This window comes from Cyclopterus lumpus, chromosome 23, assembly GCF_009769545.1.
Source record: "Cyclopterus lumpus isolate fCycLum1 chromosome 23, fCycLum1.pri, whole genome shotgun sequence".
Classification (NCBI taxonomy): Eukaryota; Metazoa; Chordata; class Actinopteri; order Perciformes; family Cyclopteridae; genus Cyclopterus; species Cyclopterus lumpus.
The window spans coordinates 12,317,361-12,334,437 of NC_046988.1; the positions used below are offsets into that span (position 1 = coordinate 12,317,361).

A 17,077-nucleotide genomic window follows, 5' to 3' on the forward strand; every position below is an offset into this window, starting at 1 on the left:
GAGGTAATTCTCTAAATACACTGAGCGCATCACTGACTGCAATAACATCCAGTCTGTCACGTACACACACAGAGAGGTGCACGTATCCTTAGTGGTGGCGATATTTTCTCGTGTGCAGTCTTCTCGTATGTCAGAACAAAATCAGCTTCACGCGTCCTTCACGTCGTCCTTCCCCGCAGCCGCTCCTGAATCTTCTCTGGGGTCATTTAAAGAAACGGCGAACCACTTCCTCTTATCTGTGCATCCAGACCTCCAACAAGCCTTATCGCCCCAACTTGCCCCGGAGATGTTTGGGCCAGTTATGCACCGACGCCTCCACGCCCGACACGCGATAACACCTACGATCATACATCGACCCGTCCGGCAGCACGGTCATCGTCAGGTGCTTCATAAATGGGGGGTAGCGTGTTCGGCTACTTATAGGAGCCCCGACGGCGGGCGGGCTGTCGGCCCCCCCCCCCCCAGTGACAAGGCAGCCAACTCTACACCCAAAGGTAATATATAGCCTGGTTGTTGTTCAACCCCTGTGTGAAACAGCCCGTGCTACATGAGCTCTTTTCTCTGCTCACCCAAGGGCATCAAATCATGCCGTATATGAACTGAAGCAATGCGTGTAGAGTCCATATCCTATGACATGTTTCAGAAGAAAAATGGAGGTCCTTAAGTCTTAAAAAGATGCAATCTCACACATCATAAGACGGTATTGTGAATGCATGAAGAGAAAGCAGTCAGTTTATCTCTGCTGCACAGTGTTGTCCTTAAAATGGTGTAGATGTAGGCATACACCGTGTCTGATGACACGATGCAGCCATAAAAAATATGACCACAGCTTCAGCATCACAAGCGGTAGCTTCGGTGAGGATTTCAACCGTGAACAGCAAAACAATGGATATTTCCAGCCTCTCAGCTGTGAGAATTTGCTACTCTCCTTTTGTCATAAATAATAGTAGAAGTCAATATATTTGGGTTTTGGATTACTGGTTGGATAAAATAAGTAATGTGAAGTAAGTGTTTCAGAGGGTAATAATAACTTCAGAAATCAATCAGCAGATTATTAGATAATGAAACTCATCATTAGATTCTAATAGAATAGAATAGAAGTATGATTAAAAAAGTTAATAAGGGGTTTAGTAAGTTCACGAAACTGTGTTGATGATGCAAAAACACACTTATTCCTCATTTGGGTCCAGTAACTTGGCATCATCTTAACGCTGACCATGGCAAAACCTCTTTTAAAAAGCCCCACAAACCCCCTTGTTTCTCCCCTCCACGTCATCATCGGTATGCCCGACGCAAAAGCATTCACGGCACTGTTGCTGGCATCAAAGACACAAACGGCTCTATCCCTCAAGGTGCCGCCCTACATATCCAAGCATCTGTCTTCTGCCCGATACTCAACTGGGACCAACAATTCCTCGATTCTCTCTGCTTGGCTTTTAGGTCTTATATTTCCACCACAGATGACACATTCTCTGGCATAGACGTAGTTTAAATGCGTAGTTTAAATGCACTCCTCTGGACTCGCCGATCTCTATCGTGTTGGTAGATTCTAGTTGTTGCTGATCCACAGAGGTAACAGGTGTATTTGCATCTTAATAGTTAAACACCAGAAGATGCCCAAAACTGACTTTGTTTACAGGTTACAGCGAGTTAATTTGCGACCGATCTGCGTCCTCGAGTCAATTAGCAGCATGCACACCTGACAGATAGCGAGCAATATCTGTACCGAGCAATTCATCCTGTCACGGGCTTCGCTGATATCATATTGTTTTCAAGGCAAAAATGATTAAACCCTCTCTCTGTCGCACTCCAAACGCTGATGATTTACTATCATGTCGTTTTGCCTCCAGTGGGCCTATTCTTAGTCCCGGTATCATCCTCATCATGTGTTGGCGAGAGGGTTATTTTTAGTCGGGCATGTCACGTGTTGTCAGCGGCTGGAGGCTACTGGTATGTTGAACTAGCATCTTGTGGATCTCAGGATGCATTCAGTAACGTCTCCCCAATATGTTGGACGTATTCATCCACATGTACATTTTTACTACACTCAAAAATAAGCCTCTGAGGAATTCCTGCTGCATGGTCGCTGATGGAGACGAAAACAGATCTTTTTCAACACATATCGACTTCATTTTGCTAGATTTTCTGTGGAAAAACTCGCAGTGTTCTCCAAACGCAGTCACACAATGGCTCGTTCAAGTCATATTTTCTTTGTCCCGGCAGTCTTTTTAGACGCGTAATTGCACCGTGTCAAATGACGACAATCAGCATTCACTGCTAAAAAGATTTGATTTCATTACTTTGCGTTAAAAGGGTTCAATCTGTTAACAACGTCCACTGACTCCGTCCTTGCTCTGTAATTTATAACGTGTGAACGAGAACCCACACTCTCGATTGAGAGTCATTCACAAACTATGACAAAGAAATAAATATTGATGTAATTGCTAATTCTCAAGGATGGAGGAAACTATCCCCTCGGTAAATTATGAATTAGAACAGTTTGTATGCTGACTCAAGGTGAATAATAATAATAATTTATGCATGACGCTGTTTAAGTACCAAATGTACGGCCACAGTGAAGCATGTGAAGGGTGCACTGAAAACGTCTTATTTAATGGTCACTATTCTTCACTTCACTATTATTGCAGGATTCTACTTTTGATGCATTCAGAAAGTTAAGCACGCTTTCGAAAAACAAAGAAACACTATTTGATGCACATGTTGAGGCACCACGAGTCCAAAGGAGGAAGTGTAATTATGAAGTATCACTCTGCAGTTAGTGTTTTTGAATTGAAAGTTATCCTCCAGAACAAAGAGCTGTGAGATCCATCCACACCTGTAAGGGAGCAGATCTGTTCTCAAGGCCAGAACATTTGATCACAGGATGGTTAAGTAGAGATGGGGACAGGAGCGACTGACAGCCTATAATTTTCCTCGGCAGTATTATCTATAATTTAGCTCATTACATAACACACAGACTTCTATTATTCCTGAAATGTGCTCATTTTGTGCTCCTTTTTCCCCAACTTTCTGAAGAAGGGAAGGTTTTTCATGCCTTCTTGCTTGATACGACTGGTGGGGCTGCACTGTAATTTCCATCTCAGATCATCCATGGTTATCAATCATGGTTCAAAGGACCCACTCATCCCAACTCCCCCCACCTGAGAGGAACATTGTTTGGCCATGACGGTTTCACAGAGCGGAGGAAAATGGAAAAAAGAAAAAAGGTGGCCCCCGGAAACAAAAGTTTGACTAAGATGAAAAGCCATTCATTCTGTCGAAAAAAAAAGGCATCACCTAAAATGTCCTCTTCCTCAGAGTATTTGACGGAGTGTCACAACAGCAGGAGCAGAGAAAATGGGAGGTCGGGAGTCATGTCAGCCAAAAGCTTCCTGAAAGGTTTTAACGTCACTAGCTGGCTTCAGCACCACTCAGGATGTGTACACACTCATGCACATTCTTTAAGGAAAAAAAAAAAAAAACATGATCTTGAGCGAATAATAACGACGCTGAGGATGATGTGAAAATTCGGTTTTAGACATTTATTTGCATTTACCATTTCATTCATATATGTCACTGCTTTTGTGAACCCAAGACCTTTGGTAAACCAATTTCAAACACCAAAAACAGTTTGTCCAAGAAATATGAAGAATTTTTAATAATCGAACTTCAATTTTTAGCTTTAGGGCCACATTATCTCTTTTGCATTTGTACCTTAGGACAATTGTGTCTCATTATATAGAGAGCTGAGATTGTTCTGCAATTTTTGATGTAAAACACACGGGTATGTGTCATATGCAAGTGCCTTTAAAAGGTGAATTTAAGAAATTGTGTAAAATCGAGAAAATGACCCCAGACCCCAGAGGGTTAAACTAGCTAATCGGCCAATCATTGACTGTATATAAGAAGTGGGCGTGGTTGCTGTGACATCACTCATTGGTTTGTAGACTACAGTTTCGAAGCTTCTGAGTTCAGCATTTTAATCGCCGTCATCGTGGACCTTTTGGCCGTTGTCGTCTTGGATTTGTGCGATCAGTGAACGGAAGTGACTATAGTTTGACTTCGGAGGAGCGGCGCCATTGAAGAGAATTAGTTTTCCGGAGGTTTCTGTTTTTTTTTAATACGTCAGTTACTTTTTCAGTGGAAACTTCAAGGAGTGAAAGAAGCCATCTTTGAAGAACGGAGATACAGGGGTGTTCACAAATATAGCACATATTGGATGGCTGCATTAGGTTGTACGGTGCACTTGTCATGTTGTCGACTTCCTGTACTGTTTGTATATATATAGCATCACTGGTTGATTTATGTTAAGAGAAGTGCTCCATTCCTAAATCTCATGAAACTGCCTTTTCTGTTAGCTATAAACTATCTTCCTCTCCTTATGCTCTAGATGAGTGGGGCCATTACCAGAGCCTTGTTAGCTTTTAGGAGAACAACAGCCTCGGCTCTGGTGCTTTTCTACTGAAATTACAGGCATTACTCATTTAAGCCCATTTCCAACACAGAGGCTCTCAGACCTTTTTTTATTTATATATATATAAAGGAAATTAAATTTGGTACAGCTAAGAGGTGAACGGAAAAAAATTGCTGTAAAAATCTGTCCAGGTTATAAAATGCCATTAACAGTTGTGCGATGCTGGCCGTCTTTTTTAAACGAAGACTAACATTAGGACGAGCTTTCAAGTGCTGCCATTCAAGCATGTGTTGGCCGCAATGACAATGGCCATCTTGACACGCAATGTTAGAGTGCAAAGAAACTATGACATCACCCGATGAAAAATATGGCGAGCAGCTAAAGGCCAAGAAGTCAGCAAACGTTCCTGACCATTATGTATTACTCTGTTTTGCTACTGTCTGTGTGATATGTGTGACCTTTTGTAATAAAGAGTAGGATGGTGACTATAAATATCAGCTCACCCAGCCAGGCTACATACGATACTATATGTACTCTTCAATATTAGTATCATTGTACAATTATCTCGACCTGTTTTCGGTGTTTTAAATAAACAGCAAAAACCACATTCTCATATTTAGCTTTAAGCAGCCCGTGCTGACTGTTCCTCCACTATAACTCACCAATCATTGCCACAGCATGGACCAGTCAGAGTAGGAGGGCTGATTGCGGCTCATCAGCCTGTCAGCTGGAAGTGCATACTGAATGGAGCCCATGGTCGAGTGGCTTTCCCCGCTGTCACATTTGCCTCACTTGAGTGCAACTCAAACGTCTGTTGTTTTAGCCTTAAGATCAGTTAAGTTGTAGGAAAATATGAAAGAAGGTTGATTAGGCTCTTAAATAGGCTGTTTATAGCTTCCATTCACACGTGGCCAGAGAGGCTTATCATTTGAAAAGCAGATGAGGACCCACCGTGACAGGCCACGTGACCGGCTGCTCTCGCTATCCCTGCGCCTGCAGCCAGGTGACGTTGCGCAATGCCATTATAGATGAGTCTCCTCCACTCCAAGCGGAGCTTATCCTACAGATTTCACTTCTGTGAAGTCCTTGGATCCTATACAGACGTCTCCCAGCATGCACTGCAATCCCCTGGCTGCTTAACACGATTTAAAAGTAATGGAAGTGCCCATGCTGAATTTGCAGCCTCCGTAAAACTGTTATCACTTTCCTCGTGATACAGTGACTGATGCAGGCAGCACCAGCAGCAAAGAACGGACGTTACATGCAGAGTACATTTAGAGAACTGCCTGAAAAAGTCAATTAGCGACATAAAACAGCCCAGAAATAAAATGCCACTCTGTGTACTAAGCGCATTTGAACGTTTTTTTACGAATGCTAATGTATGTGGGTTTTGTAGTTTTGGTAAAAATGCCATTTAGTATTAGCTGTTCTACATTTCCAATAACAATAACATAATATATTCAGTGCTCCTAAGGCGGTTCACTGGGAGCTAGAATAGTGAGTCAATTGCTCCTGTTGCAAATCAAATCTCCGAATTAGCAGCAAATATCCCATTATGACTCTCAATTACAGACGTTTTAATTAGATACAGTAAATGTGTTTTGAGTATGCGCAGATACGCATCAATAATACCAAATGTTTACCATTTGTTTGTCTCATTGGCTAAAGAAATAGCAGCTGGAGCAGACTGCCTCCCACATAAGTGCATACCAAAACTCCTGATGCCAATATTTTAAATGCATTTATTCGAAGAGCAGTGATTCCGATGAGAAGTGGTTGGCGAGATTTACTTCGGAGGGAATAACAATTGAGGAAAGGAAAGCGAAAGCACAGAAGATCACTCCGTGGTCCTACATTAATAACTGCAGCAATTCAAACTACACACTCACAGCTCACCAATTCATGAGGGAGATGATTATTTAATGCATTAAGGTTATAGTAAGCGTCAAGGCTTTGAACTCATCACTTCCAACAAGCGAGAATCAAGTACAGCACAGATGTGAAGGTGTGATAATAAACATAAACTCCCAAAGGGGATCGAGCCGACAGGTGGATTCTGAGCTAGAGATAGGACTTGTAAAATGTTATATGACCAGTAAAATTGGTGTAAACAGTTTCACAAATGCAGAAGAAAAGAATGAGATTGAGACACTTTGACGTGCACTAAGAAATGTATGCTTGGAACAGATGTTTCCGATAAAATGTCATGTGGATTGAGGAGGAGATGACCATCAGTTCAATGCATGTATGCTTGAGGTTTGAGAGTAGCAGCAGTGTAAACAGTAGCTTCAACAGTAGCTACATCAATTATACATAAAGCCGTGACTTGACAACACATTTCTCTTAATTAAACCTGCATTAAGTCTGAATGATAGGCGGATTATGTGAATTAAACTATATATTGTATACAGCATGAGGGGGGAGGGGGGGCATGTCCAGTTTTACAGGAAATGCCTAATCAAAGTTTACAGAAAGCCAAAAGAAAATCCACCAAAATGAGACTTCAGCAAAAACTTTTATACTCATTCATTTGATGATAATATTCTTAACTTGGTGTTGTGTAGCGGGTGACTCACTTAATTAATCAGTTGGCAAGAATTGGTAAAAGCAGGACGGCGTGGCTTTAAGGGGAGTTCATTGACAGTTAGCTCAGCTAGTTAGCTTGTTAGCCAGCTAGCTTAACGTTAGCTAACGAGTGGAGCGGTGAAGCTAACCGTTTAAGGAGAGAGGCTCAAACACGGTTACTTCCTGTAGAAAAGCAACGCGTTCAGACTTGACAAACTTGCTTGTTAAATGCCACGTAACCAACGGCGTTTGATCAATCAACCGAAAAACAAACATGGCGGAGGAAAGAAGCCAGCTCGTCACGGTCGCCTCAGCAGGAACGGTGCATTAGAATTGTAATTCACTTACTTAGTTACTTTTTAATTACATTAAAGTTTATTGCAAACTACTTTTTGTAACCAAATTAATTTTTTGGTCAGTGATGAAAGGATTATAAAACCTTAGAACTGCCTCCACTAGTGAAGATTGATTTACATTTAATGTAATGTTATAAAAAAGAACACCAAAGACATTTGACATCCAAAATAAAAAAAACATTTAAGGCTCTGATTGGGCTACTTGTCATACTAATCTGGCAACATGACAAGAGCCCAAACTAGCTATATGGCATCACTCTATTTCAGCCTTTACATTATTCAAGTTCCTATTTTTTAACATTAATCCGTGATCAAAGCAGACAGGTGCAATTGCAGGTGGTGGAGTGGCCATACAGAACCCTCCAGGGTAAAATAATGTCCACAACAAAAGCCCTGTGAGGCTCTCGCTGTCTTTCATCTGGGTGAGGTGAGAGATAAAGAGAGAGAACATGCGAGAGAGCGTTATTACAAGTCCATCTACACTCTTTAGCTAATCACTAATGGCTTTGGAGAGGAGTTTTCAAAAAACCATCAACGCTGCTGTTTCACCACGTTTCCCACAACATCCCCCTTGCAGCCAGCCATTATGCAAACTAGACTGGAAAATGTGCTGTTCCAGTCACCTCCTTGCAAGGCCCTCTCTGTCTCTCTCGTTCCATATGCCATACAATCGAGATGACCTTTTTCATAGCGATGGATGCCAAAATTACAGTGGTCTCTTGTGCACTGGCGGAAATTTGAACATGTGATGTGACAGGCGGATTTTCAGATCACCCGGAGTACATCTCGATCCTTTCAAGGTGACCCCCGGTATCTGAGAAAAACAATCTTAATGTGCAGGCTGTCATACAATAAGACAGACTATAGAAGCCGACTGTCTTTCCTGTTCTTTGTGGGAAAGGTCAATATTTCACATGTCTTCCTGAAGGCCACTCCATACCAGCCAGGTAGAGCTTTTTCCTGGATCTATACAGAACCATTGTGCACCCAGTGGATGATTCCTGCCCAGCATGGCACCATGGGTAGCGTCACATGGAGAATGACCTTTTCAGCCACGTGTCACCTGCCCATGATCCTCTAGGGTGGCTCTCTCAATGTGACGTGTCTGAGTGTGTGTGTGGAATGCTCCGGTGAGTACAAGTATATTCAGTGGAGGAAATAAGTATTTGATCCCTTGCCGATTTTGTAAGTTTGCCCACTGACAAAGAAATGAACGGTCTATAATGTTAATGTTAATGGTAGGTTTATTTGACTAGTGAGATACAGAATATCACTGAAAATGGGTCGTGGATGAGTCTTCCATTACGACAATGACCCAAAACATACGGCCAAGGCAACACAGGAGTGGCTCGAGAAGAAGCACATTAAGGTCATGGAGTGGCCGAGCCAGTCTCCGGACCTGAATCCCCATGGAACATCTGTGGACGGCGCTGAAGCTTCACGTTGCCAAGCGACAGCCTCGAAACCTTGAGGATGTGGAGAGGAGTGGATCACAATCCCTCCTGAGGACCTGGTGACCAACTACAAGAAACATCTGACCGCTGTGCTCCAACAAGTACAATTCATAACTTTTATATGATGTGTTTTTCTGGATTTTTTTATTTATATTCTGTCTCTCACTGTTCAAATACCATTAAAATTATAGACCGATTATTTTTTTGTCAGTGGGCAAAATCGACAAGGAATCAAATACTGATTTCCTCTGCTGTGTGTGTGTGTGTGTGTGTGTATATATATATATATATATATATATGAAAGAGGATCACAGCAAAGTACTGGACTCAAGCACACACACGTAGAGAGTCCCAGATCCACACTTGTTTAATGTTTTATCCAGCCGCAGCTGGCAAGTGTTTAGTTTAATAAAAATAAAAAAAGGCTTTTAGACAGTTGGTTTTAAAGTGGCACAAGGCAACATTGTTCTGCAATAAAAAGAGTTGTTACAACTAAAACAAACTACAGTTCATGTGGACAACACATGGTCAATACAGGCTGAACGTTGTGGAGTCCAGCTTCATGTGAAAAGAATAATCCATAAGCAGGTGCAAGCAGGTGGTATTAAGAAAACAGGAAACAAAATTCACATTTTCCTTTTTTAAAGCATCAGCGTGTTTTTGTATTGTTTGCCTTCTGAGTTTGATCATCGGGGCCACGTTTAGACATTTTTTTTAACCATTAATCTAATGTTCTCATTCACTTCCTGAAGAGATTCAACCCAGAGACCTTGAGCTCTTGTAGTCCGGTGGTCTATCTGGCTAAATGTTAAATGTTAAAAGTGTGCATGATACTTTTTTCCTCTCACGGTCAGAGATTTTGATCCAGAGCATTAGTTCATAAGACTTTCTGGTGTGCAAGAACCTTTTCAGTTATTAACTGCTGGTGATAATCTAATTGTGTACGCCCCGGAGCACCAAACGTGATTTTTCAAAAACAGAAATGTTCCCAAAAAAGTGATTTCCCATGTGTATGTGACCACACACAACAAACCCGTCAGTCGGATGGATCGTCTACCTCGGGCGAGGTCGAAGTCTCATAGAAAATGTACATAAGACAATGACTTTAGAAAATGCTAAGCAGTATGTAATAAAAAGAACCCATGCAGCTAAATGGCCCAAGACGTCCAAAAACCACAAATATTAATTTAGTAACTTATCTCTGAACAACAGGTCCTGAGGGAAGGTTTTTCAAAACCCTCCAGGAGAGCGCACCTTCCAATGGAAGCGAGATAATTACCGTGTTAGGATTTCCTATGGAGGCAGCTCCCCCGTGAGCTGCCATGGAAATGGTCATGCATATATGGATGAACCCGCACTTCTCCTTCTCAGCTGGTAACCCACCTGTGAGCTAAATGCATGGATTACAGACGTATCGCTGCGGGTTGGTGGTGGCCGACGGATGAATTCAAGGACGAAGAGGAAGGAGACGGCTACGTTTTAGTGGTTGACAGACATTTTTTATTATTTTTTTTTAGAGCAAGTGTAGGTGACAGATGGATGATTAGTGTCTTTTCACACTTCGTTTCACACACATTCCAGGATGGCAGAGAGAGGTGAAACTCCGGCCACTTTTGGCTTCTACACACCGAGAAAAAGATTATTTTGGACTCTCGGGCAGCCTGCTTGTGTGTGTTTGTGTTCCCCTGGGGGAGGGGGGGGGGGAAGAGAGAGATCATAATGAGACTCTGCTCGGGTCTGAACACGCACCTGTGCCTCTCCCCTGCTGACTTGGCATTGCTGATGATGACGAGGAGGAGGAGGAGGAGGTGGGATGCAGGGGATGCTCACGTTTGCCAGTGCGTACATGCAACGCGCAACAACACAAAACCAAGCGGCAACTACTTCTTGGAGGGGAGGCCCCGGCGCTGTCATGGTAACAGCGCCGTAGAGTGACCTTCAGAGGGCTGTTGATGCTCCCCGGAGCCGCCTCCTATTCTGCTTGGCATGGACTTTGTGAGTCATCAACAACGCTTCAGATTCACATGCCCCCTTCTCTGGAGGTTTGGGCTTATGAAAACGGATTAGCGAATGGAAACTGATAACAAAAAAACTGTGGAAATAGCAACAACCGAACTGGACGAACAACATATTTCAGCTTGTGCCAGTGACAAATCTAGCATAAACAAGATTGGTCATAAATGAGATTCTGATAATAGGACATGCAGGATCAAAGGGCGTTGTGTAACAGTAATTCATGATTGTATAGAGGAAGTGCTTCCACTCCCATTAAGAGGAAGCTCCACTTAAGAAAGCACAGCTGGAATATGAAATAACACGTTGCATCAGGAGGATTTGGAGTTGGATACCCATTGAAACCTCTATACTTACTTATAATACTATGAGGGTGTTTCCACCATGACGGGCTACCTCTTGGTATCACACTGACGGGCTCCAGGCTGGGAACACTGCCACCCACTGGAGGAGAGCAGAAAGTGGGGCATGGCTGTGTGTGTGTGTGTGTGTGTGTGTGTGTGTGTGTGTGTGTGTGTGTGTGTGTGTGTGTGTGTGTGTGTGTTGTGTGTGTGTGTGTGTGTGTGTGTGTGGGGTGTGGGGGGGGGCACAAATGATTGTTTATCATCGAGCAGTTTGAACAAATGAGATAAAGCATCGATAATGTCTCCAGCAACCATTAAGAGTCTGTGGGTGGCAAATGTAGAGCGGCACTTTGTCATCTCATGTATAGTGAGTCTGAGTCATCATTCTGCCAGTCAATACGTTGACATTCTGTGCACAGTGTGATGGTTTTATATAAATTGTGTGTGTGTGTGTGTGTGTGTGTTTGAAATGGAAGAGGGGGGGGGGGGGGTGTCCTCACAAAGATATTTTTAGATGGATGTGATTGGACAACCAGACACACAGTTCTTTTTTAAAGATTGATTGGGATATACACGCACACACACACATACACACATGTCGTATCCCGTTGCCATGGCAACCCCCAGGGGGCCGGGAAAAAGAGATCTTCGGAACAGACGACTTAATTCCCAAAGGAGAAACAAGCCACTCAAGTCTGTCATCCTCTGCTGTATAGAAGTGTGTGTGTGTGTGTATGTGTGTGTGTGTGTGTGTGTCGAACAGGTCTGTTGTGCTGCTGTGGTTGCTTCTGCATGTAGATTTTCGTCGTTGTCGTCCTTCAGAGGTGAGACATTGGAGACGATGGTGGAAAATTACCTCTGGCACTGAAGGAATCCACCCACTTCCAAGAGTACCAAGATCAATATTTATTTATTATTCTGCCCATTCTAGGACACAAAAACTCTCCACTGAAGCACATTTCTGACAAAATCTTAATGCTAGGGTTATTTAAAACAATAACAAAGCGGATACTTTTAACTTTTAACTAAGTTCTTAATCACATGCATGAGCGTTGATTGCACTTGTTTATGTGCTAATGCATGTTTGATTATGAAGTATAATCAGAAGTATTACTTTTGGACAAATAACTTCTTTAATATGAACAAATAGTAAATGGAAATATGTGGTAAAGAAAATGATGACAGGAAAATGTACATGCAGAACTGTCATCCAGGGCCCGATGACCCACCGGGCCCCTTCATGACATCAGTGATTTTATGATGAAATGAAGATGTCAAAACATTCAAGGTGCATTCTCCTCAATACAATTCCTCAATTAATTTGTGTTAAAACCAAAACTAATAGGAACCGAGCATTCCTCATAAATATTGAAGTCCAAATCAAAGTGCGCTTCTGCGATCCTATAGTTATCGCGGCCTGACCGATGGAAACAGCAGCCGACAGGCCAAAGGACAGAGCAGAATATGGATTCGTAGTGCAATCTCAAATAGATCTCTTTTTCTTTCTTTTTTTTCTTTAGGATAATGGGTCATGAGGAGGGCTGGAGGGGTACACAGAAGCCATTTTGCCGAGAGAGTGATTTCCATGACAGCCGCGGTGATGAAATGGGCCAGATGGTGAAGTGTTCGGATATGCTTTACAGCAGCTGATAATGTAATAGCTGCTGGATAAAAGTAATAATCACTTGTCAAAAGGAAATCGAAAAAGTCTTTTAAATGGGTTTTAAAAATCGAAGGAAGCCTTTTAATCTATTAATTCCCAGCTAATAATATAGCATTATCATTTAGCATCATTTTTTTGCTACTTTAAAAAGGTGTATGTTACCACATTTTGGACAAGCTGTTGCATCATCCAGTTGAAATCTCACCTCCGAGGCCCCTCCCCCTCCCTGCATCTTGTGTGGCGACTCCTCGATGGTCTTCAATATTTCCTCCTGGCGAGCTAAACTATGCCATTCGGTAAATGTCACGCATTTGGAATGGCATTAGTAGAGTCCTCTCCGTTCGTGAGCTGGGTTTAGTACCCCGTTGACTTTCGCGGGGCACTTCGACAAAGGGCAGCTCCACATGCGGTCCAGGTGTTGAGGGAAGAGTCGGAAGTCTTGTTGTTCTTGCGGTTTTCTGCTCCGACAGCGAGAGGATTGTGTTTGCCTTCTGTTGGAAGTACAGTGTGACATTAAGTTGGGAAAAGCGGTTTCTGAACGCAGTCATTTCCCATCAGCGAGGACACTTGAATTTGAATACCGGGCTTTAAAATGTCACCTCAGATGTCACTGAGTTTTTTTTGTTTTTTTGTTGAGATAATGAGCCAGTCATTTTCAGGCTAGTGGTTGAGAAAATGAGCTGCTGTTATAAAGTGGACCAGAAGGAGTAGGCAGAGGAAATTGCACAAATATGTCAAGTATCTTTTTTCCACCCATCCGCTCTCACTCTTTCTGGCATCCTGACCCCTGCCATCCTCTGTGCGGATGAGTGCTTCCCTGCACAAGGGACCCGGGAGATTGAGGAGATTTGGCTGGAGAACCAGGAGCACGATAATGAAATATGGCTGGGTTTCTTCAAGAACAAGATAAGGCCTGCCTCTCATCTCTGTCCCGGCTATCGGCCTCTCAGGATCTAACGCACTTTGTGGAGAAAGGCGTACGCACAAACAAACCATGGATGTTTTAGCAACAGATGAATTTAAATGGGGCTGATGGGGGGGGAGAGAAAGGAGCTGCTGTTCAACCTACAGCACGGAGAGGTTTAGGAGGAACACAGGCGCATACGTTTGCACTGGGCTGAAGGTAAAATAAGCAAATATTTCAAGGCAATTTGGCAGAAAAGAAATGTCAGTATGGTGTTGAAATGTTGATATGCTGTTTCTTCTCAGGTATGTTACATCTGGCAGTAACATCTTTTGACCTTTAAACTGTTTTATGTGTCTATGGAGAGTAAACCTGGTCTAATAAAAAAAAAAAAAAAAAAAGGTATATAAATGTGTCGGGGAAACGATTCAATGTCAAATAAGATGATTTTGCATGTTGTTGCAGCCAGGAGGTTTGTTTTGCCACGTGGTGTTGGACAGGAGGGTCGTAGCAGATGTGGTCCTCGGACACTGAAAACACATCCAACATTCAGGGCCCAAAGGCAGGATTTTAGGAATACTTCACCCAATGTTACGTTTCCTCCTTACAAAAAAAACAACTTGTGAAAACAGCGAATGGAGAATTAAAAAAAAACAACCGTGGAAGCATGTGAATTCAAGGCAACGCGGAGAGAGTAGGTGATAAACAAAAAGGCCATTTTGTGGGTGCCGTGTTCTTTTAAAAAGGTCCAATTTAGATTAATCTAATTAAATTTATCTGCAATTAAAGTTTGTCTGATTTCAATGGAGCAAATAAAGTCTAGGTAATTAAAAAAAAAAAAAAATACAGCCTATATTAAATTAAAATAATTATAACTGTCTATATTTTCTATTTAACTAATTTCCCAGCTTGAAGGTATAAAATGCTCTTTCAAAGCTACAAATTCATTTATTTTTAATGACCTCAAAGTAGTCAAATTGAATAGAACATAAACAACTATGACCTTGGTGTTCCCCTGCCCCCCCCCACACACACACACACACACTATACAAGATAACAACACGGACCGCCACTTATCTCGAAAGGTCGTCGACGTGATGGCATTTTATTGCAAACCATCAAAACATAAAAGACCAAGATCAACAAAGATGTTTGAGGACAACCGACGTTCACGCGCAGTGAAACCTATAATTCACAATTTGATCCGATGCCGTGACAACCCCAGAAAAATGAACCCGTGGTGACGAGCGAGAGGCAGGTATGAATCGTCTTTGCCCTACGTTTCCAAATGACGGAACCCACAACTTTTCATAAAAATGCTAATAGGGATTATGGGGAGAGAACTGCAGCTGAAAGAGGCCATTATGTGGAGATTTAGTCCTGATACGGTGAGCGATTTAATGCGCTTCAGTAGCGTTTCTTGTCCCAGGATGGAGACTTTTATGCAGTCAGGTTGGTGATTGGCATGTTGAATCATCATGAGTGTGTGTGTGTGTGTGTGTGTGTGTGTGTGTTGGGAGCTAGGCGGAGGAACTGAACCCCCCGCCACCGTCACATCGCATTACCGACTCAGTGGCACGGTATCATCACATCAAATTAGTCTTAATGAACACAAGCGAGTCGACTGAGTAGAGAGATAATCAAACTTTTATTAAATGACTTCATCTTCTGTACATGCATAATGTCATGGAAAGAGAGAGATGGGTGTGTGTGTGTGTGTGTGTGTGTGTGTGTGTGTGAGATGTCTGCCTGCGACGGGGATGATCTGCCCCCCTCCCCCCGGAACGTGTGGATGTATGTGGCAGCAGAGTTATCCATCGGCCGACAACCACCTACAGATGATTTTGCCGCATTTCGTGTGCAATAAAATGATCTAAATACAGAAATTAGAACGCCACTACCAGCCAAGCCTGTTCCTCCCTCGAGTAAACCAAAGAGATGCATTTCAAAACAGTATGTTCCTCAAGTTCATTTGGTCATCATATAGAAAATAAAATGCACTGTAGCTCACTCCACACATCCTAGATGCCATAAACAGAGCAGCTGAACATCTATCAAATATTGCAAAGACATTAACTTGTAAACGAATTACAGGGATACAAAATAATCCACATCCAATATATATATATATATATATATATATATATATATATATATATATATATATATATATATATATATATATATATATGCAATTGTTTCACCCTAAGACAAGTATAATACTCAGATGTTAACATTGAAATGCACAAAGCATATAATTCATATAAAGTCTCTTTTAAATTTGAGGGAAGTAAATCTGGCACTAATAATCATCAACAAAGCACCAGGCTCTCACTACTTCTTATCAAGAAGAGTGCCTTGCATGTTTTGCAAGGCACTTCGGCCCACTTTGGCTGATGGTGCTGTTGCATGTTCACGTTGGATCTGGTCCAAGAGTTTGTCGACAGAAGCTTCAAGTTCTCCGATGAAACTGCACTCGGACACACTTCAAACACTGGAGATCGCTTTATAGATTTTACCTGGGTGTTTTTTTAAACCTCTAAACAAGTTTTTTTAAATTCATTTTGTGCAGCACATACATTCATTTCACTTTTTTTTGCTTTTTAAAACCTTATCAAAAATCCCACCCAAAAATCTAAATGGCCTATATACAATAAATTTACATTAAATATGTACGACGACGGACAGTCCCCCGAGAGACTGTCGGGTGCCTAGTTCGCTCAGCTTTCCCCAACAAATGGAATAAATCCTCCTCGGTGGAATGTATTAAAGGCAGAGAGGCTCTGAACGACTAGTTTACGGTTTTTACCTCTAACACGGAAAGAGACACGATCAAACAGATTAAAGGCCGAGATGCTGGACGTGACCCGGGGCAGGATGTCGGCAGAAGCGTCACGTTGTTCTACCTCGTCAGCTGACCCACCACCTTCAGCAGGGTCTTGTTCTCCTGTTTGAGTTGCTCGTTCTCATCTTCGATGTCGTCCAGGTCCTGGGGCGAGAAACAAAAAAAAAAAAGAGGGCAGAACAGAACCGCTCCGGGGTTAGAACCGTCTGGACGCATTAAGACTGCTGCGATGCCTTTGAGTACCCAGTCAGGTTGGAGTGTCTGAAAGACGGAGAGTTAAAGCGTCGCTTGCCAGACATTTTCCTGAAAGAGAGTGGACTTACATTCATCAGGTGGCCAGAAACACCGCTTCAAATGAATAATAAAGCTGCATGTGCTTACAGGGCCGTGAGCTCTCGGACAGGGGTTCTCTCTTCAAAGCGTATATTAAGAGGGAGATCAAAAGTTCAGCGGCTGATCTCAAGCTTTTCTTTCTCTCCTAAATAAACTTCTAGTCATCGAGGGTTCAGTCTTCCTCTG

At 42.4% G+C, this 17,077-nt stretch overlaps 1 protein-coding gene across 1 annotated transcript in view; it reads right to left on the reverse strand.

Annotated features, from left to right (window-relative positions):
* Positions 1 to 15,920: 15,920 nt before the first annotated feature.
* pawr (PRKC, apoptosis, WT1, regulator) overlaps positions 15,921 to 17,077 on the reverse strand; it is a 50,959-nt gene continuing 49,802 nt past the window's right edge. The window contains 1 exon segment of the mRNA XM_034526750.1: positions 15,921 to 16,702. Coding sequence (XP_034382641.1) covers positions 16,616 to 16,702 — 87 coding nt within the window. The 3' untranslated portion in view covers positions 15,921 to 16,615.